We start from the raw sequence: 28,000 nt of genomic DNA on the forward strand, positions 1-28,000 counted from the left end.
CACATTTAACACTTAAAGATAGAACTCTATTCCATAGAATAACAGACTTTGAATTATTTGAGCACTATCAAGTATTTTGTTTTTGAGAAAAGCTTAAACTGTGAGCCTAATTTAAATTGTATGGGTTTCATCTGTCTAACATATAAATGTAGATTGTGTTTGTGTGTCTGTGAGAGAGGGGGATGGAAGAAGGAGGGATGAGTAGAAGGAAGCATTAGAAGTATTCAGAGAAATAATCCAGTATAGACAGTGAATTGAAGAGTTTGGGTTATGAACCCATTTCTCAGATGTAAACTGGAGTGTATAGAGTTAATTGTCACTCCTGGCTAATTCAAATTTTTTACATTTAAAAAGACATTTGAAAGTATTCTGAGCATTTTGTCAAAGAAAATACAACATCCAAAGTGATTTCATTATTCGTGTTATTTTACTTGCATACCCGAACACATCATTTTAATAGCTTTATTTAAAATATAATTTATGTACCATAAAGCTCTCCCATTTAAAGTGTATAAGTCCGTGTTTTTAGCGTATTTATTCAGTTGTACAACCATCACCATAATGTAATTTTTGAACATTTTTATCACCATCCCCTCCAAAATCATCTCCATTTTCCTGCCTCCCCTAGTCCCCCAGCACCAGGCAATCATTAATCTACTCTCTGTCCCTAAGGTTTGCCTATTAGTGGATATTTTATGCAAAGGAAATAATAGGATGTGCGTCTTCTGTGACTGGCTTCTTTCACTTAGCATAACAATACACTTTCAGGCTGTCTGACCTCAACATTCTGCCTCTGAGGATAAAATGTTACTTTGCATTTCTTGATGAGTTTGAGGATTGAGTATAATTTGCATAAGGCAAAAATTAGAAACTAGAGCAAGAGGGCTTTTCTCAACTACATAAGCCAATCCATATTACCAAAGTTATAAGACCAGACTGTGCAAGTTCAAGCTGCAGAAAAATGTGTGTCCGTGGGTCCTTAGATTGACATTGTCCAGGAGAATTGGCGGGGGAGTGGGGGAACAAAAAACAGAACAGACACTGCAAGTTACAAACAGGAGCCACCAAAAGAAGTTGGGTATTGCCCAAATGTAGTTTAACAACTTAACTTCCCTTTCTTAGAAAACAGATAATTACAGAGTATTTCACATAAAGCCATAAAAACCTTTGTTTGGTGTTTGTGTAGGGGACCCAGAAGAGCCAGACCCCTTAGGAAAAGCAAATTGCCCTCCTAGAGAAAGTAAAATTTTTCCTTCTGCCCTTTCCCCTTCTTCTCCCTGGCAGAGTTGAATCTCATTACAGTTTGCTCAAATATTTGAAAGTGAATTTAGTACTCTCCCCCCAACTTAAGATTTTATAGCCAATAGGTGATGAGGTTCATTTGCATATTTCCAATCACATAAGCAGCCGTGGAGTGGAAACAGTGTCGGACTCATTTTCTCCTCCCCCACCTCCTCCTCCTCCGAGGAAACCTGCCGCTTCTAGCTCCCCACCCTCCCCTTTAAAGGGTGACTTGCTCTGTGCCAGACCGCTGCTCCAGCCTGTGCCGCCTTGGGTTCAGCGGGTCTACTGTTCTGTCCGCGCTCGCGCCTGGTGCCCTGCATCTCCTACAGAGGGACATCCCCCGAGATGGAGAGCAAGGCCCTACTTCTGCTGGCTCTGAGCGTGTGCCTGCAGAGTCTGACCGTCTCCCGCGGAGGGCTGGTCGCCGCAGACAGTAAGTGCGCACAGACTCCCCACTTGCAGAATAGGCTCAGTGGCCATTTGCACACGTTGTGAGGATGAGAAGGAAAGAAAGTAGGAAGGGGTTGCGATGCGCACCGAGGACTCTCCTAGCCCGAGCGCTTGCCTCAGAAAGGGTCGCGGGGGTGGGATCTAGAAGGAGCACGGAAGAAATTTTTCCTCCGATCTCTCTGGGGCGGCTTCCAGTACCCCTTTCTCTCTTTCCCGCGCAGTCCTCTCTACTCCGGCTGGGGCTGAGTTCCCTGGAGCCTGGGCTCTACAAGGAAAGGAGCCGGGTAGGTCCGGTAGAGTGTGAGGGGCGGGGCCAGGGAGGAGGGAGGAAGGGCTCTGCCAGCGGTGACCTGCTTTAACCTCTCCTCTTGCAGGGGCCCTGGAATGAAATGAAGGGGGCCAAGGTGACCCTGGGTTGGCCTTGGTGGCAGCTCAGCCCCAGCCAGTGAGAGCGCGAGTAGAAAGTGGCCCCTTCTCCTGGAGAAGCCGGCCTGTGGGGGAGCGGAGGGAGGCACTGACCCCAACTCTGGACACCCCTCCTCTCCACGTGGAGGGACGTGGAGGAGAGGACGCGGAGCGCGAAGTCCTGGGCACGCGGGGTCCTGCACGCACTGGGGCGCCGGGGAAGCTGTCCAGCTTCCACTCTTGTACCCTCGGATTTACTTAGCCGCCAGCAAACCTGGTGAAGGGTTGACCACCGTTCGCCTCACCCCCACCCCCGCCGTAAAAAACGTGGCAGAGCGACCAGCAATCTGACCGCTGACTTGGAGATTGCCAGGTTTGCGCTTGGCTACCCTTACTGTCCTCGGACTGTTCTCGGAGCTGAGCCCGACTCGGGCGCCCTGCCCCGTGGTGCGGTCCGAGCTCTTGGGGCTTCTTGGGCGCCTCGGGGAGGCCACTGGCGGAATCCCAGTCACCGCTCACCAGGGTTAAGGCGTCCAGGCCAGATGTGAGTTTATTGCAGGGAAGAAGAGCGGCCAGCCTGAGACCTGCCCACGATAGAGGCAGCCTGTGTAACTTGAGCCTTGGTTCAGCTAACACACAGCAGAACTAAAAAGGCAGCTGAAGCAAGTCATAAAAAGAGGCAACGTTTTCTTTTCTCTTTGGTGGAATTGCAGTCAGGGCGTGTCTCCTGGATGTGCTTTCAGGCAGCACGTCCTGCAGTGGCTCATTTTATAGTGAAGTTTGACTTTGCTGCTAAGTTTGTCTCTGACTTTGCTATTTCAGCACAGAGTTGTGAAATAACATTTTTTAATTTATTTAAGTTGGAGTAAAATTGCTTTACCATGTTGTGTTAGTTTCTGCTGTATATGAAATAGCATTTTTGATAGGTTAAAAAAAAGGAAAGCTGATTAAAAAAAGTATCTTTTCTGTCTGATCAGTTTGAGAACACTGGAGGTTCAATTTGTTGTTCAGTCGCTAAGTCATGTCTGACTCTTTGCAACCCCATGGGCTGCAGCACACCAGGCTTCCCTGTCCTTCACCATCTCCTGGAGTTTCCGTGGAGTTGGTGATGCCATCCAACCACTTCATCCTCTGTTTTTCCCTTCTCCTACTGCCTTCAGTCTATCCCAGCATTAGGAGAAAGGAGACTCAGGAGACATGGGTTTGATCCCTGGGTCGGGAAAATTCCCTGGAGGAGGGCATGGCAACCCAGCCTGGTATTCTTGCAGGGAAAATCCCATGGATGGTGGAATCCAGCAGCTAGGGTCCGTGGGGTCCCACAGAGTCCTACAGGACTAGAGCGGCTGACCAGACACACAGGCAAACATCTTACGAGGTAGCATGTGCCCCTAGATAGTGTTTTACACTATCTGAGAAAATGGGTGGAACAAACTCCAAATTCTTGTTTCAGAAAGTACATCACAGGATAATGTTACTTAGACCAAAAACACACACAAATAAGTGTCATTCACAGTTTTAAAGTATTTGTCAGACTCCCTGCGAGATTCAGGACCCTAAATTACTGGGCTAGTCAGTGTCACCTCTCTGGATTTTGCTTCCTCAGCCCTAAAATGAGGAATTTAGACCAGACTCAAAATCCTCTTAGAACTTTTAATTCCTTGAATTCCTTAATTAAGGAATTCCTTGAATTCCTTAATTACTCTTCGATGCAAACAGACACAAGTGATTAAGGAATTAAATTGGATTTAATCAATTTAATCAATCTATGTCTTTCATAGCTATAAATGCTTTGTAAGGGAGGAATCATTTGGAAATGGACTTGAAATTAATCCCCCTCACATCCTTCCTTCCCACTCTAAATCTAACCCCCATCCCCTCTTTATATTATGCTTCTCTTATCACAGCAACTCTCTGCCCTCTCTCTCCTCCAAACTAATTTAGGTAGGAATGTAAGACATTCCGGAGAAGGCAATGGCACCCCACTCCAGTACTCTTGCCTGGAAAATCCATGGACAGATGAGCCTGGTAGGCTACAGTCCATGGGGTCTCGAAGAGTCGGACACGACTGAACGACTTCACTTTCACTTTTCACTTTCATGCATTGGAGAAGGAAATGGCAACCCACTCCAGTGTTCTTGCCTGGAGAATCCCAGGGACGGGGAAGCCTGGCGGGCTGCCATCCATTGGGTCACACAGAGTTGGACATGACTGAAGTGACTTAGCAGCAGCAGCAGCAGTAAGACATTCAGAGTAGAAAGGAACAAGTGTGAGGAGGGGATGGTAAGTACTACCACCTCTGGGCTCTGACTATACTTCTCCATTTTCAATTTCTAAGAAAAATATGAGGATATGGGCACTGCCCTCAGGCTCTTTATTTTCTTGCTGCTGCTGCTGCTGCTGCTAAGTTGCTTCAGTCATGTCCGACTCTGTGCAACTCCCTAGACAGCAGCCCACCAGGCTCCCCCATCCCTGGGATTCTCCAGGCAAGAACACTGGAGTGGGTTGCCATTTCCTTCTCCAATGCATGAAAGTGAAAAGTGAAAGTGAAGTTGCTCAGTCGTGTCTGACTCTTTAGTGACCCCATGGACTGCAGCCTACCAGGCTCCTCTGTTCATGGGATTTTCCAGGCAAAAGTACTGGAGTGGGGTGCCATTGCCTTCTCCGTTTTTCTTAGAGCCACCACAATCTCTGCAAGGCCTTCTTTAGGAAATTTGAAGAGCTCAGTAGCTACAAGTCTGTTTGACTGGCCATAGTGAATTTCTAGGCTAATATCTGAGTTAAACATGAGTGATGACAGCAAAATAGCACGTAGCACCTTCAAATGAAGCAGAGCTCAGCAAGAGCATGATTGATTAATGTATGGAAAGGTGGGAGTCAGGCACCAGGGAAGATTTGGCAGTAGGAAATGTTCACTTTCTTTCTGACGATGTATTTTTAGCTCAACCCTCCTCTCTTGCTTTATTTCAGGAGGAGAAATTAGGCTGTAGAGTTTACAGCTGCTATTTTTGCAAACGTTTTTTTCTATAAAATTGGAAAGTAAATCTGCTTGTTAGATAAGCAAGTGCCTTGTCTACATTGGAATGTCTGAAAACTCCAATCAATTCAGTCAGATAACAACACTGATTTTTTTCCCCAAACCTTTTTTTTGGGGGGTCAGCATTCTATAGAAGCTGAGTCAATAACTATGACCACCAGCCTCAGAGAAGGGACGAATTACTGATGAAGTTCTTTAGGAGTGTATGTTTGTGTGTGTCAGAGAGGAAAAACAAACAGAGAAAGGAAAGAAGTAAAAACTTTAAGAGAATGGCATTATAACTGAGCTCATATACCTCATGTCTTCACATACATGTTAATCTTATTTATCTGATAACTGTGAACTACCTTTAGAGTCACTTTGCTGGGATGCTCAATGCTCCTTCTACAATGTACCTTCTATAAGTATACCTTTAAAGGGTTTTGACTTGACCTAATTTCATCTCTGTGAGTTATTATCTATGTTAAGATAACTCCTAGCCTTTGTTGACACACTTTGATTTTTTGTTACTTATTTAGGACTTTAGAGATAAAGATCATATAGTCAAGAAATGCATTGACTTGTAACTTACCTGATGCCCCCAAATCTCTCCTTAGTGCTTGATGAGGACACATCTGATGGTGTGATGTTACTAATATGATGAGTCGAATTCAGCCCTTATAAAGGGTTAAACATTAGACAACTGCCTCTGTAACACACACTATTCTAAGATGGCTTTTCTTCTAAGGGGATCTAGTGAAAGGTCCTTCTACTATCATTTCCATGTATAAAAAACAATAATTTCCTTAGTAGCAGCTGAGTCAAATCAGTTCATCAGCCAGCCAGGAGCAATCCCCAGTGTATATATTACGAAGACTAAACACACTGTTGACCCACAGTCAGGGTCCATCCTTCTCCCTAACTCTTCCTGGCCTAAGTAAGTTGTATGAGGGCTGGTAGAAATTGGGAAACCACACTCATCTTTAGAAAGCCAAGACATCCTTAAGGGATTACAAACAACCAGGTATGTGGAAATACCTTTGGTATGTGTCAGAACACCAAGGAGAGGGAAAGACTGATTAAACACCAGCAGCATCTATAATTTCATATGCAGAATAGACAAAGAATTGAAAACATCACATAGCATATAGAGGGGTACTGTTTTCTTGTCAAAGCCTTCATTATGTTTTCTGTAACTTAAAAAAAAAAAATCCATGAAAAGAGAAACAGAAGTTTTCAAATACAAATTTTCTTACAAATGTATGAATTTCTTCTAAATTTCTTTACAAGCTATGTAGCCCGTAGAAATGATGGTTGTGGGAAATTGGAGCTCTGAGTGATCCATATGATAATCTGGTACAAGAGTTAGAGATTTAACAGACTTTTATTTTTCATAGAAATATACAAATCCTGCCTTAATAATTTCAAAGAATATTCTTAGTCATTTCAAAACCACCAGCAACTCTAGGCCTCCATGTTGCATAATTCTAGAAAAAAATAGACTAAAAGTGACTGTTATCCCCTGGAGTTATGCAGAGCAATAAGCTTAAATATCAGTTTGGCAACCAGGTGGTGGGTGAGATCTGTCTGCCAGACTGTTCAGGTTATTTCTGCTTTAAAAAGCTTGCTGATCGAACATGTTAAAATAAGACTGTTAAGAAGGGAAACATTAATTATTTGATAAGAGTGATGTGGGTGAAACTAACCTAGTTTGAAATTTTCTAAGGCAGTTTCTAACAATAGAAGAACTTCTTGGGCAAAATCAAAAGTAAATTGCAATACAATTTACTTAAAATGTACTTAAAATGTTTACTGTGATAGAGTATGTACTTCCTACAAATACCCTATGAAGATTCATCAACATTTAGAAGTATTGTCCAGAGACTCAAAAATAGGCCAAAGTTTTCTTTCTCTCCTGACTCAGTCGGGGCTTAATAATGAAGAGTGTATTCTTTCCATAACCACCTCTGCTGTAGTATTTTAAGCGTCAGCTTTGTGTGGAAGTCTGTGAAGACATAAGTGAGGAAAGAAACATTGGGGGAAAGAATTAATCATAATTCATACATAGCACAGATATTTCTGAACAAATCACTAAAGCAATTTTGAACTGATGTATCTTGCCATGTGGGGAGGAATAATTCCATACAAAATGTCCCCATGCTTCCAACTTTTCTTCTTGTTAAAATTTTAAAAATAATGCTAGTGAAAAGGAAACAGTCTTCCCTCAAACAAGCTTTGTTGTTGTTCGTTTTTGTTGTTCAGTCACTCTGTCTGACTCTCTGTGACCCCAAGAGCTACAGCATGCCAGGCTTCTCTGTGCTTCACTATCTCTTGGAGTTTGGTCAGACTCATGTCCATTGAGTTGGTGATGCCATTCAACTATCTTATCCTCTGCAAAGTGTCAGATACAACTGAGCATTGGAGCACTGTCCACTTTGAGTACCACTGGAGGATCAACCATTCTCTTGCAATCCACTTTTTTTTTTTTTTTTTTTACTTTAGAAACAAAAATAGCATTACTGGTATTTGCTTGTGAATCTAAAACACACTAGTCCAGCAAATAAAACAAACCACCCTCTAATTAACCTCCTATCCAATTTTTCCTTTTCAGGGATTACAGGAGGAAAAGATTTTAGAGACATTGAAAGTAAATTTGCTCTCAGGACTCCCGAAGACACAGCTGAGGACACTTGCCACCTCATTCCTGGAGTGACCGAATCTGTGGCTAACTGTCACTTCAACCACAGCAGCAAAACCTTTGTGGTGATCCATGGCTGGACGGTAAGGAAGGCTCTTTAGGAAGGAGTAGACTGGCATGAACTAAGCCTTCTAACAGGCTTGTTGAGAGCCCGGTGATGGGAACCCAGTGATGCCTTTGCTTTAAACTGGAATAAAAACAGTTCTGGCTCAGGTGGGGATTGAGGAATCTAAAGCCACAAGTTGCCTACTATACAGAGTGAAGTAAGTCAGAAAGATAAAAATGCATATATATGGAATCTAGAACGCTGGTACTGATAAAATTATTTGCAGGGCAACAATGGAGATACAGACATAGAGAACAGACTTAGGCACATGGGTGAGAGAGGAAGAAGAGGGTGGGATGTATGGAGAGAGTAACATGGAAACATACATCACCATATGTAAAATAGATAGCCAATGGGAATTTGCTGTATGACTCAGGGAACTCACGCTAGGCTCTATAACAACCTAGAGGGGTGGGATAGGGAGGGAGGTGGGATGGAGGTTCCAGAGGGAGGGAGCATAGATATACCTACAGCTGATGCATGTTAATGTTTGGCAGAAATCAACACAATACTGTAAAGCAATTATCTTTCAATTAAAAATAAATGTTTTAAAAGTATATAAGAAAAGCCACAAGTTCATGGGTACTTCCTCTGGACAGTGCTAGCCTTCAGTTTACCATGGTGCCTAGCTGTGACCTCAAACTGGCCATTCCCCTAGCCTTTGCTCAAGTACAGAGCAGAGTGTGGGTTAGAGGAACCAGTGGAGACTTGGCGTAATCCTGATTTATCCGGCGCATCACCCAAGTCCTTTCCTAAGGAAGATGACCTGTGAGAGTGAGGAGAGGGCTGGGGTAGAGGGAAGAGACTGTTAGTGTTCTGCTTTGCCATTCTCTAGCTCTGTGACTGGATCCAGCCACTTCTCACCACTGGGCCTCAGTTTACTGATCTGTTAAAAAAAATGAATTTAGACTGGACGTCCCTCCTCTCCCAATATTCTCCAACTGTAAACTTTAGGGAGCTTTTCTAGAGATGAAAGAGGGCTAGCCAGGGAACTGTCATGCAAGATGATTAGCAAAGGTGAAAACTGCTTATATTTACTTTTCAAGAATATGAAAAATATAGTTCTCTTTAAATATACCAGCTAGTCCCTTTATATGGTATAGTTCTTACTTAACTAGTTTGTTTCCAATATTTTCAATCCTTAATGAACAGATTTTTATAGCTCATTAAAAAGAACTTAGATAAAATTGATGCTTAAAGAAATATTATCTTTCCATTATGTCCAGAGTTTGTGAATGTGGTAATAGATACTTAACTTCAATGAGATGAATCAGCTAATGGTTGCTATTTGTACTCCTGATTTTTTTTTCCTACATAACTTAAGTGCCTTTGTTATTGACAGTGTAGGACAATTGCTATTACTTTTATAAAGATGAAGGAAACAACTAATGGATTTCACAGGAATATTTATCTTAACAAAACACTTCTATTTGCTAGAGTTCAGGTAGTATATTATATATCTTATGATAAAGTTGCATTTTCAAATTTCTGACAGATTTTTTTACATTTTAAGAGGTTTATATTGGAAAATATAATCTTTGGTTATTTTAGACACATTTTGGCTATATTTAGAACTTAGCTTTTAATACTTTTCAAAAAAGTTTAAGCTTAACATTCATATGACAGAAATAAATTAAATATCTCAGGTATCTCAACTTGTCCCTGAGAGAATTTTGTAATTTAGGAATTTTTGAAAAATATTTCCTCCTCACACTAAGATGACGTGACTCACCCAGTATCAGTAGATAGTGGTAATTTCTATCATTAACCCCACTGCTTAATAAGACCACTTACATTCTTCACGTGTGTCCTGACATTTCTGAGTGCCTGGGCTCAGAGGCTGGGCCACTGGCTGTGGGACTGAGTTTCATTGTGCAGAACTAGGTGGTCTGTGCAACAACTCATCTAGGCATTTCAGTGAACAACCTGGTTTCTTCAGTGGGACCACTGGGTGCAGGTAGCAAGGGAGACTTCAAGTGCAGCTGTGTGCCTGTGCTGCTGCTGCTGCTAAGCCGCTTCAGTCGTGTCCGACTCTGTGCGACCCCATAGACTGCAGCCCACCAGGCTCCCCCGTCCCTGGGATTCTCCAGGCAAGAACACTGGAGTGGGTTGCCATTTCCCTCTCCAATGCATGAAAGTGAAAAGTGAAAGTGAAGTCTCTCAGTCATGTCTGACTCTTTAGCGACCCCATGGACTGCAGCCCACCAGGCTCCTCTTTCCATGGGATTTTCCAGGCAAGAGTACTGGAGTGGGGTGCCATTGCCTTCTCCGTTTGTGCCTGTGAATCAAAGCTATTAAAAATTAGTACTGATTTAAGGAAACTGAGAAGGAAAAAAGCTAGGAAATATTACCTTTTTGGAACTGAAGAAGGTGAGTCCTTGTCTTCCAGTCCTTTGTTGGGTTGTTGTTACTGTTCAGTCACTCAGTCATGTCTGACTCTTTGTGACCGCATGGATTGTAGCATGACAGGCTTACCTGTCCTTCAATATCTCCCAGAGATTGCTCAAACTCATGTCCATCAAGTCGGTGGTACCATCCAATCATCTCATTCTCTGTCGTCCCCTTCTTCTCCTGCCTTCAATCTTTCACAACATCAGGGTCTTTTCTAATGAGTGGTCTTTGTCTTCACATCAGGTGGCCAAAGTATTGGAGCTTCAGCTTCAGCATCAGTCCTTCCAATGAATATTCAGGACTGATTTCCTTTAGGATTGATTGGTTGGATCTCCTTTCAGTCCAAGGGACTCTCAAGTGTCTTCCCCAACACCACAGTTCAAAAACATCAGTTCTTCAGCACTCAACCTTCTTTATAGTCCAACTCTCACATTCATACATGACTCCTGGAAAAACTGTAGCTTTGACTAGACAGACCTTTGTTGGCCAAGTAATGGCTCTGCTTTTTAATATGCTTCTAGGTTGATCATAGCTTTTCTTCCAAGGAACAAGTGTCTTTTAATTTCATGGCTACAGTCGCCATCTGTGGTGATTTTTGAGCCCAAGAAAATAGTTTGCCATTGTTTCCCCATCTATTTGCCACAAAGTGATCGGACTGGATGCCATAATCTTTGTTTTTTGAATGTTGAGTTTAAGCCAGCTTTTTCACTCTTCTCTTTCACCTTCATCAAGAGGCTCTTTAGTTCCTCTTTGCTTTCTGCCATAAGGGTGGTGTCATCTGCATATCTGAGGTTATTGATATTTTTGTTGGGGATTGGGGGTTCCTTGGTGGCTCAGAGGTTAAAGCGTCTGCCTGCAATGCGGGAGACCTGGATTCGATCCCTGGGTTGGGAAGACCCCCTGGAGAAGGAAATGGCAACCCACTATAGTATTCTTGCCTGGAGAATCCCATGGACGGAGGAGCCTGGTGGGCTACAGTCCACCGGGTTGCAAAGAGTCGGACACGACTGAGCAATTTCACTTCACATCACTTCACTTCACTTCACTTATAGAAGAGTCTTATGTTAAATTTTAAAAAGAAAGGATAAGATTGTTAGGCAGTTACTAAAATTATCAGTCGCTGAAGTAATAGTCGCTGTAGGGGTAGGTTGGGTTCCTTGCCCTTTGACAGATTGCCCAACTCAGAAGCACTGATAGTACAGAAAAAATTTATAATAGGGGGTGAGAGAAAATAAGATTTTCCTGCCTTATCTGAGGTAAGCTTCTCAGCCATTTAAGGGTATGGGACTAAGTGAGGAGGTTCTGCAGCTTTGTCATGAGAAACCCAAGGGAATGCTTAGCATGCAGGGTGCCCAGGACACTTCCCAGGAGGCAGTGCAGCCACAGATGTCCTGGAGCTTGGCCACCTGCTTGTGTTTAAGTACAGGGTTCTCATTGTGATGTTGGCGCTCCTCACCACCGGCTAAAAGGAGGAGTGATTAGCATTGTGTTCTGGAGAAATGACATCATCCTCTCTGGAAAGGCAGCTGCAAATGGTGGTTACCCTTCAACTTCCAAGAGAGGAGAAAGATGGAGCAGGACCAATTCTTTAGGGTTTTATGCTGGGCGGGCATTGCATCTGCTTCTTCCAAAGACTCAGGCTTTGCACCCTGACTGAAAGCAGCCACACAGAGATGTGTTCATAGAAGATTCCAACATGTTCCTAGTGATCTCACATCACCTTTGTGCTTTTTTGGCTTTGCTTTCTCTTCGTGCTTGAGATAGCTTATCAGTTCAGTTCAGTCACTCAATCATGTCTGATTCTATGATCCCATGGACTGCAGCATGCCACGTTTCCCTGTCCATCACCAACTCCCAGAGCTTGTTCAAACTCATGTCCTTCAAGTCAGTGATGCCATCCAACCATCTCTGTCAGCCCCTGCTCCTCCTGACTTCAATCTTTCCTGTCATCCGGGTCTTTTCCAATGAGTCAATTCTTCTCATTGGGTAGCGAAAGTATTGTAGTTTTACCTTCAGCATCAGTCCTTCCAATGAATATTAAGGACTGATTTCCTTTAGGATGGACTGGTTGGATCTCCTTGCAGTCCAAGGGACTCTCAAGAGTCTTCTCCAACACCACAGTTCAAAAGCATCAATTCTTTGGTGCTCATCTTTTTTATAGTCCAACTCTCACATCCATACATGACTACTGGAAAAACCATAGCTTTGACTAGACCGACCTTTGTCATCAAAGTAATGTCTCTGCTTTTTAATATGCTGTCTATGTCGGTCATAGCTTTTCCTCCAAGGAGCAAGTATCTTTTAATTTCATGGCTGCAGTCACCATTTGCAGTGATTTTGGAGCCCAAGAAAATAAAGTCTGTCACTGTTTCCATATAGCTTATAGAGCGGACATCGTATCACTGCAAGTAGATTGGGAACCAAAGTGGTCACAAGAAGACATTTAGGAGTGGAGAGTAACTCCCAGATCATCTGATCCCTTTGTTTCATAGGTGCCCTGGTAAGATTAAAACAGTGCCTGTGTTCATAGACGTAATTAGGGGAAGAACTGGGATTGGAACCAACATCTCCTGAGTCCCAGGCTTGCTTTTTCCTTCCACAAAGCACAGCAATGTGGTGAAAATTTGTCCACTTTGTTAGTGTCAGGCGTGAATCGAGAGTTCATGTTTTAATGTTTTATCCTACAAAATAGATTAAACAGAATGGAATTATATGGCTGATTAATGTTGATATATTGCAGAAAACAACACAATATTAAGAAGCAATTATCTTCCAATTACAAAATAAATAAATTTTTAAAAAGAAAACAAATACAAATACAAATAATAAAGGAAGCAGATCTGAAAGGACCCACCACCTAAGATCAAAGTTTCAAACAAAGTCCCTTGGTTTGGGAATTCAAGAGTCTTAATTTTTCTATTGGCGTTTACTCTAAGAAGAATACAGGTTTTACAGATTTCCCCTTAAAGCAGCCTAAAACATTTATTTCAGAATCTTCTTTGTCTGCTGAGTCACAACCTTTACTAGGGCTACGGTATGATCAGCTCTCAGGTTGTATTAGGGGTGGGTAGATTTAAAACAGGTTGTTGCTATGTATAGGCTCCTGGCGGGATGGCATGGAATTTTGTCATCTATGTTTTTTTTAATGTGTTCGATTATTTAAAAATAAGCATATTTGCCAAGATGTTCAGGGTCTCCTCTTTGATGGCATAAATCTTTTCACTTTGAATTTGGGGGCCTTTATCAACAAGAAGTAAAGAATTACAGATGGCAGTTTGCTTATCTCCAAAACAAGACCAATCTCATAATTTTGGAAATTTGATAATTAAACCTCATTAATTTGCACTCTGATAATCAAGAATTTGAAAGGATGGTGAACAAGTCTGAACTGAAACTAATAATTTTCTAATGTATTAAGAGATTGCTAAATAAAATTATCTTCTGTTAGAATAGTATGTTTAAAACTATTTTTCTTCATTATCACATCAAATTTTGTATGTAAATAACCCTTTATAAGAATAAAGGTATGGAATCTAGAAAGACAGCAATGATGACAGTCCTACTTGCAGGGCAGCAAAGGCAACACAGACAGCAAGAAGAAACTTTTGGACACAGTGGGGAAATGAGAGGGTGGGATGATTTGAGAGAAAAGCATTTAAACATATACATTACCATATGTAGAACAGATAGCCAGTGAGAGTTTGATGTATGACACGAGGAACCCAAAGCCAGTGCTCTGTGACAACCTAGAGCAGTGTGATGGGGAGAGAGGTGGGAGGGTTCAAAGCAGGGGGACCTATATTTACCTATGACTGATTCATGTTGGTGTATGGTAGAAGCCAACATAATATTGTAAAGTAGTTATCCTCTAATTAAAAATTTAAAAAAGAAAATGAAAAAAAAAGAATAAAAGGTACTCACATTCCCCAAAATATTTCTGTTGGGAAATATTTATTAACCCATTTGAAAGTATTTAAACTAAATTTCTTTTAAAATAGTCCATCATTCTACTGTAAATTTTAACTTATTCAGGTTGATCTTTCCTTTCAATACTATAAATTATTGAAGTTTTACTGATGAGCCATGGGCTTCCTATGGATTTTTCCCCCCCATTTAATGTATGGGGTTGACATATGTATCTATTAATACAACAAGTTTTAGGTGGGCATTTTAAGGATGCTTGTATCATCCTCTTCAGGTGACAGGAATGTATGAGAGTTGGGTGCCAAAACTCGTGGCTGCCTTGTACAAGAGGGAACCGGACTCCAACGTCATCGTGGTGGACTGGCTGTCACGGGCCCAGCAGCATTATCCAGTGTCTGCAGGGTACACCAAGCTGGTGGGACAGGATGTGGCCAAGTTTATGAACTGGATGGCGGTAAGACTGGGGGAAGGAGCCTTGTATATCCAAAACAGACCAGTTGGCTAGAGCTGAACTAACGACCGGTTTTTGTTCCTTTGTGGTAAAAAAGAGAAAGTGTCAGTCACTCAGTCGTGTCTGACTCTTTGTGATCCTATGGACTGCAGCCTGCCAGGCTCCCCTGTCCATGGGATTCTCCAGGCAAGAATACTGGAGTGGGTTGCCATGCCTTCCTCCAGGGGATCTTCCCGACTCAGGCATCGAATCTGGGTATCCCACATTGTAGGCAGATTCTTTACCATCTGGGCCACCAGGGAAGCCCTTTATTCTTATACATTTAGATATAGATATTTTTTGGGTCAACTCATATCTTCAAAATAAGCATAGTCATTATTTTTTTCAGCTAAAAGTAGCATTATGATAAAAATGATAAAGCTATAAAACCCATAAAGCATAGTTCTGCCCTGCACTGTCCTTTGATATTTTCATGGTGAATAGATTTGCTGAGACCAAGAACTAAGTGGGCAGAACAGACAAAAGCTTGTTATTTCAGGGCAGAGGAAAGATGTCATGTTCAGCCAAATCCTTCCCTACCAGTTGGCTGGCACATGGAAATTTTATCCAGGCTTTGACCTGTTAGAATATCAATCTTTGATGAAAATTTTAATATTACTTATTTCTTAGTGTGGATTAAAGATCTGGATTTTTGTTGAGAGTTGGAGGAGTGAAGGAGATGAGCTAGGGGAAAAAAATGGCAGGAAAAGTGTGTAGGATATGAAGTAGCTGAGGATCAGGAGCTTTATTCACTTTGACTCTCTGAGGTCATCCTTTGAAAATTACCTTTGGAAAGTATCTTGGGGTTGAAATGAAGATAATACTCTCACAGGCCATTATTTAAGCCAGGTACTTAAAAATAAGCTCTGTTTATTGAATCGATCATTAAAAGATAAAAGTTCTTTTCTTGACTCTTTTGCTAACCAGGAGAGTGAACTTGGGCAAATCAGATCACATTCCTGGAACTCAGACTTCTCATCTGTTGAATGAGAAGGCTGGCCCATATGTGTCCCATCCTTTGTAATAGTTTCTGATTTTAAGTCATTGCTTGAGTAACCTTAAATAATAAAGTAACACAGGGTATTTGAGTAGAAAGTGATGAGTTAAATATATATCTGTATGTGTATGTCTATATATATATAAAAATACCTATATATAAATATGGTGCTCAGTTGCTTAGTCATGTCCAACTCTTTGTAACCCCATGGACTGTAGCCTGCCAGGCTCCTCTGCCCAGGGAATGTTCTGGGCAAGAGTACTGGAGTGGGTTGCCATTTCCTTCTCCAGAGGATCTTCCCCACCCAGGGATCGAACCCAGGTCTCCCACATTGCAGGCAGACACTTTACCATCTGAGCCACCAGGGAATCTCATATATATATATATAAATACCATATATAAATATGGTGCTCAGTCGCTTAATCATGTCCAACTCTTTGTAACCCCATGGACTGTAGCCTGCCAGGCTCCTCTGCCCATGGAATGTTCTGGGCAAGAATACTGGAGTGGGTTGCCATTTCTTACTTCAATATATAAATATATACTTATACATATATTTTCAGATGTATGGAAATTCATGTTTCCATACATTTCTATTTCAGACATTTGGAAAACTCTAATTTAAATATTAGTAAGGAAAGAGAAAATCTCAACAATATAGTCTATGTTCCTCTTACCTATAACAAGAAATTAAAATAAATAGAGTTAGGTTTCAGTATTGCCCCTATTTTGAAAATGATATTTATTTATTTGAAACACTATTCAACTTTTATTTCTTTTAGCATTGATATTTTGCAAAGAACTATAAAACTCCTTTTTCTGTTCGTCTTCCAAAGGATGAATTTAACTATCCCCTGGGCAATGTGCATCTCTTGGGATACAGCCTTGGGGCCCATGCTGCTGGTATTGCAGGAAGTCTGACCAATAAGAAGGTCAACAGGATAACCGGTAAGAAAGCAGTGCCATTTTCTTTTAAAATAAAAGAACTGCATTGCCTGTTGCTCTGAAAGAGAATCAGGATGCTTGTCAAACAAGCATATGTGTGTTACCCTCCTGGGTATGCCTGGCCATTTGATTATCACATGGGAAGGCTCTTTTTCTGGAATAAAATAAAATTCAGACCCTTGCTCTCATGGGCTCACCATCTACTGGCAGAAGAAGAGAAACGATGCAGAGTTAAACACAGAAAGCCCAGTGGCATCTCAGAAACAAACCTTTGCTCTGTGCTTTGATAGTGTATGCACACGTATCTGTCACCTCTCACATCAATACTGGAGAGAAAGAAAAAGGACCCGCACCAGAGGCCATTTGGAAAAAGGAGACCTGTCATCCAGGCCAATGGCAATAGATAGTTTGGCCTGTGTAGAGAGGAAGAAAGAGCCCAACACTATTTACAAGCCTTCTAACCAGGCACAGAAATAATTTACAAAAGGGAATCAAGTCATCCTGTGTGAAAATTGTTATTTAATGATTAGTTTGAAAAATTCAAATTTTATTTGAAGAAGAGATAAGCCTTCTCTTATGAATCTCAGTAATTTAAAACTCAGTCAATACAGAATTGGAGCTGATAACAATCTGTAACTGCCAGTTACATTCAAATGATGAGCAATGGAATGCTAAGATGATACTGATGGAGACTAAAACTAATGGGAATTTAAAAATCTCTGAGTGACTTCCCTGGTGGTCTAGTGGTTAAGAATTCACCTCGCATTAAGGGAACACAGGTTCCATCTCTCCTTGGGGAGCTAAGGTCCCACGTGTGGTGGAGCAACTAAGCCCACATACGTCAACTAGAGAATTCATGCAGCCCAAAGGAAAGTTCCCATGTGATAAAAAGAAAAATCCCACATGCACAACTAAGACCTCATGCAGCCAAATATATAAATAAATAAAAATCTTTGAGGACTTTTTGTTTTCCCTCTAAGGCTTAGATCCAGCTGGACCTAACTTCGAGTATGCAGAAGCTCCAAGTCGCCTTTCTCCTGATGATGCGGATTTTGTAGACGTTTTACACACATTCACCAGGGGGTCACCAGGTCGAAGTATCGGAATCCAGAAACCAGTAGGGCATGTGGACATTTACCCTAACGGAGGCACTTTCCAACCAGGATGTAACATTGGGGAAGCTCTCCGTGTGATTGCAGAGAGAGGCCTTGGAGGTAAATATAATTCAGAAGTTAACTAAATGTAGTTGTTGTCTTAACTCTTACTGACCAAGTGCCCTACCATTCTCCTCAAGTACATAGTTTGAATATACATCTAGCCAAGATGTGTTTTTGAAGAAGTCTGTCACATTTTAGCATGCTCACCTTGGAGCCTCAATACTTCCTGGGGTCAGATAGACATTTCATCTTGTATTATATTGTAAGCTGCACTGAGTACTGCACTTGCAGTAGTAAAAGGGAAAAACAAACAAACAGTGAGATGGCAAGAAAACTGCCTTGCCTTTGAAAAAGTATTGTCTTGCTACACATTAAACTTTGAATACAGTGCAAAACCAGTAGAGTTATTTTTAATTCTACTAAAAGTAAAGGACATGTCAATTAGTCCAAATTTCTTTTGCCAGCCTTTTAAAGAGATGTACAAATCACCATTCCCGAACAATAAATATTCCAACTTTTTAAGAAGAAAATACAGTTTAATATTAGTTTTTAATGTTGAATAATCATGTTAGTGTGTGTTAATTTTATGATTTGTTTTAACAGACCTTTGCATACCTTGTGGACAATGGGACCTACCTATAACCAATATACTCTGGTGTTTTGGGCCTATGTTATAGAATTTATAGCATAATGTTACTAATTTTAATCTGTAAAAAAGCTTATGATAAAAAGCTGTACTTTTATGACATTGCTGATTATTTCTATAATTCTATAATTATATATTTATAGAAATTATAGAAATAATACATTTTATAATTATAGAAATTATAGAAATAATTATTAAGTCTATTATTTCTATAATTTAATGTAAAAATCATGAACAGTGACACACTCCTCAATTATTCATAGTATCTATGATAAAATGCTGTTAATATGGCAATTATACCTATGATGTGGTTTCTAGGGGTATACTTCCAGAAGCATCTAGAAGTATTATATACTTTCAATATAAGCAAAAGGTGTGATGAACTGGGGGAAATCAACTTCTATCTTGGATGTCCTTATTACAGCTTCGTAAACATACTCACAAATATAAGACAGCAGAAGCATCTAAAGTTCCTGATAAAATTGGCAGCTTTAACACTCTTGGGGTAGGGAAGAAGCTGCTATCAAGAGTACCTCCTTAAACAGGACCTACGATCAAGGAGATAATTTTGTTCTAACACCACATCTCAGCTATATTAGACATGCAAGATGAAACACTCATTGTGAACTGTCACAGAGTTGAAATGTTCCTTGTGTCTCTTTTTCCCCAGATGTGGATCAGCTAGTGAAGTGCTCCCATGAACGTTCCGTTCATCTCTTCATTGACTCTCTGTTGAATGAAGAAAATCCAAGTAAGGCCTACCGGTGCAATTCCAAAGAAGCCTTTGAGAAAGGTCTCTGCCTGAGCTGCAGAAAGAACCGTTGCAACAACATGGGCTACGAGATCAACAAGGTCAGAGCCAAAAGAAGCAGCAAGATGTACCTGAAGACTCGTTCTCAGATGCCTTACAAAGGTAGGCTGGAGACTCTTATAAATAGGAAAATGGATTTGATCCTATTTTTTTTTATTATCATGCTTGTTGCATCACATGTACTGATTTTGTCCATTGCAATAGGATGATAAAACAATGTTGCTAAGTTCTGAGCCCTCATTTGTGTTTCTGTTGGTAGAGAGGAAGTTGCACTAATCCATGTTGCTGGAGTTCCTAATTCCCACTGCTAGTAAGGCCCAGGGCACAACAGCACCACCCTGTGCATCAGTTCTGCCTGCCACCATCCTCTGTGCTTGTGCCCATTAGCATGGGCCACCGCATTAGTACCAGGCTCTGAGTTCATTTGAAACCATTCATACACAGTCATCAAACTATGGCCCTTGAACCAATTCCAGCCCATCATCTGCTTCTTTAAAAAAAACTTTTGTTAGAATGTAACCACATTAATTTATTTCTGTATTGACTAAGGCTGCTTTCATGCCTCCATGGCAGAGTTGAGTGGTTGAGACAGAGACTATGTGGCCCGCAAAACCTAAACTCTTTACTCTCATCCTTTGCAGAAAAAGGATGCCAACTCCTAAAATCTGCTTTGGGGCTTCCCAGGTGGCTCAGCGGTAAAGAATCTGACTACAATACAGGAGACACAGGTTCAATCCCTGGGTTGGGAAGATCTCCTGCAGAAGGAAATAGCAACCCACTCCAGTATACTTGCCTGGAGAATCCCATGGACAGAGGAGCCTGGTGGGCTGCAGTCCATGGGGTCAAAAAAGAGTTGGACACAACTGAACTACTAAACAACAAAGTCTGCTTTAAGTGAAGGCAGGAACCACCTGTATTTGAAAATAGAACTAGTCTTGAGAGGGAGGAATATACCAAACCTTCTAAGATACTCCCATTTTGTTACGAATCTGAGTCTCCTGTATTGCAGGCAGATTCTTTACCATCTGAGTTGCTTAGGAAGCCCAGTACCCGATCAAAGATGATTACTTTCTGGATCTGCTTACCAAGTCAGATATACCTGGATTCTTCCTATCCACTAGAACCACACTCTTCTGCAAGGAAGTAGAATTCAAAGCCTGAATATTCTAGTAGTAAGCACTGTACAGATATGAAGCAATCTTTCTGAGTCACATTTATAGTCATGTATGAATGCTTCCTGTTGATCACTAGTAAGATGCAGTCTGCTGTTGAGAGTGCCTGCTTGTTTGTGCTGCGGTGTTTCCATAAAGACTGATAAGAGCTTGTTCTGATTTTCTCTCTACAGTCTTCCATTACCAAGTAAAGATACATTTTTCTGGAACTGAGAGTAATACATACACCAACCAGGCCTTTGAGATCTCTCTGTATGGCACTGTGGCTGAGAGCGAGAACATCCCTTTTACCCTGTGAGTAGCCACAGAATTTTACCGTCAGCATGGGGGCTTATCATGGCACTGTTACCTGCCCTGACCATCAGTCTGAGGAACAGAAAGGGCATAGGATAACAGGCCCCAACCTTTTTGTCACCAGGGACCTATTTTGTGGAAGACAATTTTTCCACGGACTGGGAGATGGGGGATGGTTTCAGGATGATTCAAGCGCATTACATGAATTGTGCGCTTGATTATTATTATTACATCAGCTCCACCTGATATTATCAGGCATTAGATCCCAGACCCCTGGCATAGGACTCCTAAAAACAGGTGTACTCAATAGGAAATGTTTTTAAAACCTTTAAATTTTTTAAAAGGCAAAAGATGTTCATTACAGTGGTACCCATAATAGCATAAATTAGAAGCAAAGTAAGTGTCCAAAACTGAGGCAATGGTTAAGTGAATTGTGGTTCAACAAATCAATAAAATCAACCTAGCCTCTAAAAAGTGTAGTTATAGAAAACTAGGTAAAGCATGTTAAAAAGTGGAAGGTAAAACATGAAGTGAATAAAGAAAAAATAGAGAATTGCATGTACACTATGATTGTGACAAAGGAAACACATGTTCACTTATCAATACAAAAAGGAAGGAAATATATGAAAATGAAAATAATATCTCTAAATGATGGACTTATGAATTTTTCTCTTAGGAATTCTATTACATAATTCATATTGTTAGGATAAAATTTGGAATACTTTAAAAGGGTGTAGCCATCTTTCAAAATATGCTAAGTGCCATGGACATTCATCTTGTGTATTTTGTTGGACATTTTTTGCATTTTTAAAATACTCCCCAAACAATAAAGCTATTTACCTTTTAGGAGGAAGAAAAAGGGAAAGAATTCTGATTTTCAGAACTAACCAAATATGTTGATCTTTTATTCAGGCCTGAAGTTTCCACAAATAAGACATACTCCTTTCTACTTTACACGGAGGTGGATATTGGAGAATTGCTAATGTTGAAACTCAAATGGATTAGCGATTCCTACTTCAGCTGGTCCAACTGGTGGAGCAGCCCCGGCTTTGATATTGGGAAGATCAGAGTAAAGGCAGGAGAGACTCAAAAAAAGTAATTAATTTTTCTCCATTCACTTCCGATTCACTCAAATGTCTTTACCTAGAAATAGTATTTCTGGAGCCTCCAACATTCAGGTGAAACTTTAGTAGGCTTTGTTTTTAAAACTATATACCTATACCCAGGGATTGAATCCAGTCCTCCTGCATTGTAGGCAGATTCTTTACCTTCTGAGCCACCAAGGAAGCCCCATTCAGTATAAAAGTTTTAAATCCTCTGAGGCTCTCTATGCAATTCATTTAAAACTATATACCTAGAAAATTATTCTTATTATTTTTTAAGAGTATTATTTTATTATTATACTAGAGAAGTAATGGTATTTCTGCATTTCATGGAAAGAAAACATAAACTGATTTGCCACAATCATTGAGTAAAGCTGAGATTAGAAGTCAAAAATTTCGACTTCTCATTTAACATTGATTCCTGCAAGCACAAAACAGTTATGCAGAGAACCTTAGTGATGCCACTGGGACATTCAGAGATTAAAACCAACCTCTTAGGACTTCCCTGGCAGTTCAGTTGTTAAGATTGGAAGTTTCCACTGCAGCGGGTGTGGGTTTAGTCCCTGGTTGGGGAGCTAACCCACAAGCCAAGAGATATAGCCAAATTTTTTTTTAATAAAATAAAAACCAACCTCTTCAAGAAGGATGAGATTCCAAGATAATCTCATCCTCTCTCCCCCACCCAAATCCACATAGATCTATAAAATGAATTGCATAGACAGCCTCAGAGGATTTAAAACTTTTACACTGAATGGGGCCTCCTTGGTGGCTCAGAAGGTAAAGAATCGGCCTACAATGCAGGAGACCTGGGTTCAATCCATGGGATGGGAAATCCCCTGGAGAAAGAAATGGCTTACCCACTACAGTATTCTTGCCTGGCGAATTCCATGGACAGAGGAGCCTGGCAGGCTGCAGTCCATGGGAATGCAGAGTTGGCCACGACTAAGCAACTACACTTTCACTGTCTTTCATACTGAATGTACAGGGATTTTGTAAACTTCAGTATACCATTATTGTAAATAAAAATGACTCTTTAAATTAGGATCAATAATATATTTCTCTTTTGTCATTTTCTTTTATAACCAAAGTTGGGGAGGGAAAGAAGTTATGAATGGAGAAGCTATACAGAGTAGTGTTTCTCTAGCAGGGCCAGTTGAAAGCTGATTTCTGAATTCCTTAATGCAGACACTAAGAAGTGGTAAGGTTGATCTTGTATCATCTTTTTCTAAGAGCCTGGTGATTTTAAACCTGCTCCAGGCTATCTGTATGCCAATCTATATTAATGAACGAGCTTTATTGCCGAACAGTGCATAAAGCCCGCAAATAACCATCTGATTCAGATGTGTTCTGACTGGAATGGCCTGAGTATAAATAGTTAATTATTGGAAATATCAAAACAGTCAGAAGAATCATGTGAGTTTCAGACAACCCTGACAGAAGCATTTATTTTTGAAGTCATTTTATTGTTCCAATATGCTGTGTTCACGTACAATTTCTTCCACAGGGTGATCTTCTGTTCCCGGGAGAAAATGTCTTATCTGCAGAAAGGAAAGTCACCTGTGATATTTGTGAAATGCCATGACAAGTCTCTGAATAGAAAGTCTGGCTGGTGAGCATCATGGGCTCAGGCTCTCTGGGTATCTTGAACTTGCTCTCCAAGGGATACTGCTTCATGCTTTGCCCTTCACCCTGAACTAGAGGCTTGGATTGAGTCTTGTGATGAGAACCTTCAGGTGGTCTTTCTTAAAGTCTTCTGTATACACATTAGGGGGCTTCCCGATGGCTCAGTAGTAAAGAATCCGCTTGCCAATGGAGGAGATGCGAGTTCAATTCCCGGGTCGGGAAGATGCCCTAGAGTAGGAAATGTCAACCCACTCCAGTATTCTTGCCTGGGAAATCCCATGGACAGAGGAGCCTAGAGGGCTACAGCCCATGGAGTCACAAAGAGTTGGACACAACTGAGCAACTGAGCATACACAAACACACGCACACACACGCAGGCACATTAGACCTGTCCATTTGCTTTTGGCAGTACTTCCTCTATTTTCTTTTTCCTGTTCTTTATGCCAGCTCTGGTGCACTTCATAGGTTTTATTTTACTTCTTGAATTACCACAGAATCTTCACTTCTGCTTTTTCCTGTACTGCAACCCTGCTCCCTTTACAGACCTGTGTGCAGAGCATATATCACAAGTTTGTAGCCATCACTGTGGCTATGGGCACAGCTCCTCCTAGGAGGTACCCAGGGGAGTGAAACATCAGCCAAAACCAGAGTCCTCCTTGATTCTAAGTGCCAGCAGATTCCAGGACAGGGAGCCAAAGGGGCAGCCACCAAGCATCCGTCTCAAAACCCCCAAAGATGGAAAGCTTGTAGACTTAAAAGTTTAGAAGATGGTTGTCTTTTCTACCTCAGAACAACTGCCTGGATCTTTTCTACCTGACCTTTTAATCCACATGGCAGCTGTCAGCTGAATTTTTCCAGAGCGTCAGTACTAAGTAGAGACTGAACATGTGACTGCCTCTCTCTCCACCACGTTCCCTCCTGGAATTCCCAAAGTATGTCACTTCCATTCCTCCACTCATCCCCTTGCCAGGTGCAAGTGCTGAAGGGTTGTAAGTATAAAGGAGGAAAGCTTAGATCATATCATACCAGCCAGTGACACAAGAAAACAATGGGAAAAGTTGGTCACAACATCATACGGAAATAGAAAAGCTAATTGCTTTTGGTTTGTCTTCCCCAGTTGCATTTACAGACAAAAGTACAGAAGAATTCTCTAATCAGAAAAAGCATATTAAAGGTTCTATGTGACATATCTCTTTTATTTTTAATTTCTATTTTATAATACAGTTTATCAATGGATAAGTATGGATTTCAGACTTTCTCTATACATGTATAATATTTACCTTCTTTTAGTTTTTTTACATTATGGCATTATGACATATATACTTTGGACAAGATGAAGCCGTCTGGATTAAAAACATTAATGTAAGAGCACTCAAGATAAACTTGAAATGGAGAATAGTTACTGGTATTGAGCCAGGGAGAATAATTGAATTTTTATCTAAGTGTATACTTCTACTAAGAGCTTCATTGCTTTGTTTTTCTTCATCACAAATCTGAGGTTCTTCATATTTGTTTTAACTCTTCAAAAGGAACTCTTATATGAAGTTTTATATATGAATTTAAGTTATGTACTGCTGCTACTGCTACTGCTGCTAAGTCACTTCAGTCGTGTCCGACTCTGTGTGACCCCATAGACGGCAGCCCACCAGGCTCTGCCATCCCTGGGATTCTCCAGGCAAGAACACTGGAGTGGGTTGCCATTTCCTCCTCCAATGCATGAAAGTGAAAAGTGAAAGTGAAGTCGCTCAGTCGTGTCCGACTCTTAGCAACCCTTGGACTGAAGCCTACCAGGCTCCTTGGTCCATGGGATTTTCCAGGCAAGAGTACTGGAGTGGGATGGCATTGTAGACAAACATTCTTATGTATATATTATCCCAAGGTCATCCATGACTTTAATCTGTAATGTGAATTAAAAAAAAAAATCTTGAAAAATTAGGAACCAACTCATCTGTTTATCAAGTATTTCTTGTCACGTTTGTGTAAGTTATAAGACTTTATCTAAGATAGTCTAGTGATATGTTCTTCATCTGATGATAAGATTACTGAAACAACAGATATTTAGGGAGTTTTTTTTTTTTTTTTTTACTCCTGAACTTTATCTAGGAGGTAATTATGACTCAGACTAATAAGCTTCTGCTGTTTCTCACCTCTGTGACTAAGTCAATGAAATAAAAGCTTCTCTCTCATCTTCCGGTAAAACTCTTTAGAAGACTCATACCACAAGAAAAGGAAAAAAAAATAGGTATTTTATTTAACAAGTTTTAGAAGTAAGAAATCTTGCTAAATTTTGAAATCATTCAATTCAGTCTTCTGAAAAGGAAACTTCTTATCAAGACATGGCTAAGTAAATACTAGACTGTCTGACTCCTATGAGCCTGCCACTTCCTCTGATTACATTTATTCTCACAACCTTTGTTCTGAACTTCTGGTTGACTACTTTTTCATCTTGAAGGTGGTGAGGGACGGAAGAGGGTTATAAAACACTAAGATAATAAATTGCCATTCTTCCTCTGTTTTCTCTCAGAAACTTGGCAAAGCTACAGAAGAAAGAACAGCATATGAATTCTATGAAGAATGAAGTAACTTTTACAAAAGATGCCCAGTGCTTTAGATGGTGAAATGTGGATTTTCCGGAGTATTAACCCCAGCTCTAGCCTTATTAGTTATTTTAGGAGACAGTCTCAAATACTAAAACTAATTCAATTTGAGGTGTATAGTGGCCAAATAGCACATCTTCCAACAGTAAAAAAATAACAGATATGAAAAGCACTGCATTCTGTTCTTTGAGAAAAAAATGAGTTATTTAAAATGATAAAATAATCAGATCTCTTCATGTAGTAAGTTTAGCCATAGCCTAAAATTGATTAAAATCTCATTTTTAATTGGGATTCTGCGTTTTCTAGACTGATAACCTTCTCAGAGTTTTCTCCGAGTCTAAATATAGGAAGGAAGTTTTTTTGCAGCGTGAGTAGGACCCGTTTACTTATCAACCAAAATCCCTACTTTCTTGGAATTACTCTCCTCTTCCCATTGGAATGTAGTCCAAGAATGAACCAGGAACTAGTGACTTGGAGATAGAAATGAAGAATAGAGTTGATAAAGCACTGAACCTTTAAACCCCCTCTACGGTTGGTTGCATCATAACTAAGTTACAAATTAAAGGAGATATATAAAGTTGAGATCAATTAAATCTTAATAAACTTAACAGTTTATGGTTTAGTATTTCCCCTTCCTTTTCCTGCTTTGTCTCAAGATTATATTTTAATAGTTTTTCCCTAGATAGGCTTTTCAACTGAGCCTGTTATCATCAGCTGATACAGAATTTTAACTACAGAGGAAAAAAAATGATACTGTAATTTTATTATCAGACTTTCAAAATTACATTCATTGAAGTCCTTTAATGTATGATAGTTACTGTTCAATTTTAGGCTTATTTCAGCCATGCTTCAGTCAGACTTTGAGCATGTCTCTTTCTTCCCTAACTTTGATAAGAAAACACGTATTCAAGATGAAACTTTGCATCATGCAAAGTCCTACAAATTTTAGACAAAGATTGTTTTTACTAAGTAAAGAAACAGAAAAGTTACAGTCAGTCATATAGTCACTGGCAGTGCTTAAAACCATTGTGGACAATGAAAAGGATCAATTGCTATATCCACGTGAATTGTCATGAAAGTTGTTTTTAACAACTAGTCAAGAGTGAGTGAACATTTATTTATAAACTAGATCTCATATTTTCAGAATGCTTTTCTATATATTATTATCAAATGATAGAGAAGTCAAATATTTCAGAGGCTATTACTGAAAATCCAAACTGTGAATGTGTGTGGGTGTCTGAACACATATTCACGTATGAAGCCCCACATACACGATTATTGCTCAGCATGGCTCGGAAGGTAAATGATTAAGAGGTACATTAGAACACACTGAGTAGAAAATGTTCCAGTGGTGCCGGAACACTCCTTCATCTGAGAGATACGGTTGTGCCTGTACAAAGTAGAATGAATGCTGTGATTGACATCAGCCAGTTTGGAATGAATTCTCTCTAAAAATAAAATGTTGTGTGACTTGTTGTTGGCATCCCCCTTCATTGTTATAATTCATTAATTCTCGGGATTTGGGTTTTGAGCAAGGGTGCATCAACTTAAGAAAGTATAAATTCAGTCAGTGTATGGCCCTGGGAACTCTGACTTCTACAGACTTCACTATATATATATCAGCAATGCTTTGACTTTCAATGTTATTTATTAGCTGTAAATATATGTGTGTATGTGTAAAGGGAGATTGTACATACTGGAAAGGTCATTGTGGCTATCTGCATTTATAGATGTTTGGTGCTAATTTTGTACGTGTTTTTATCAGTGACAGTTTCACTGAGCCAACTTACTCTGATGAAACAATACAATAAAATGGGCTTTAAAAAAACACAAAACTTACTTGTGTGAAGAAATGGAATCTACTTTTAATAAAATTGACAACATTTTATTACAA

The 28,000-nt window shown here is 40.3% G+C and overlaps 1 protein-coding gene and 1 long non-coding RNA gene across 2 annotated transcripts in view; one reads left to right on the plus strand and one right to left on the minus strand.

Annotated features, from left to right (window-relative positions):
• Positions 1 to 1,441: 1,441 nt before the first annotated feature.
• Positions 1,442 to 28,000, plus strand: LPL (lipoprotein lipase). The gene is made up of 10 exons (XM_019966285.2): positions 1,442 to 1,717; positions 7,764 to 7,933; positions 14,546 to 14,725; positions 16,595 to 16,706; positions 17,684 to 17,917; positions 19,177 to 19,419; positions 20,663 to 20,783; positions 21,696 to 21,878; positions 23,391 to 23,495; positions 26,034 to 28,000. Coding segments are annotated over exons 1-10 (1,437 nt in total). The 5' UTR covers positions 1,442 to 1,629; the 3' UTR covers positions 26,035 to 28,000.
• The window catches only part of LOC139184584 (uncharacterized), a 71,875-nt gene continuing 48,697 nt past the window's right edge, over positions 4,823 to 28,000 (minus strand). The window contains exons 3-4 of the long non-coding RNA XR_011568124.1: positions 10,308 to 13,028; positions 4,823 to 7,157 (exon numbers count right to left, since the gene is read on the minus strand). This is a non-coding gene — a long non-coding RNA (uncharacterized lncRNA). The remainder of the gene's footprint in view (positions 7,158 to 10,307; positions 13,029 to 28,000) is intronic.

The sequence above is a fragment of the Bos indicus genome, chromosome 8, assembly GCF_029378745.1.
Source record: "Bos indicus isolate NIAB-ARS_2022 breed Sahiwal x Tharparkar chromosome 8, NIAB-ARS_B.indTharparkar_mat_pri_1.0, whole genome shotgun sequence".
In the NCBI taxonomy this organism is placed as follows: Eukaryota; Metazoa; Chordata; class Mammalia; order Artiodactyla; family Bovidae; genus Bos; species Bos indicus.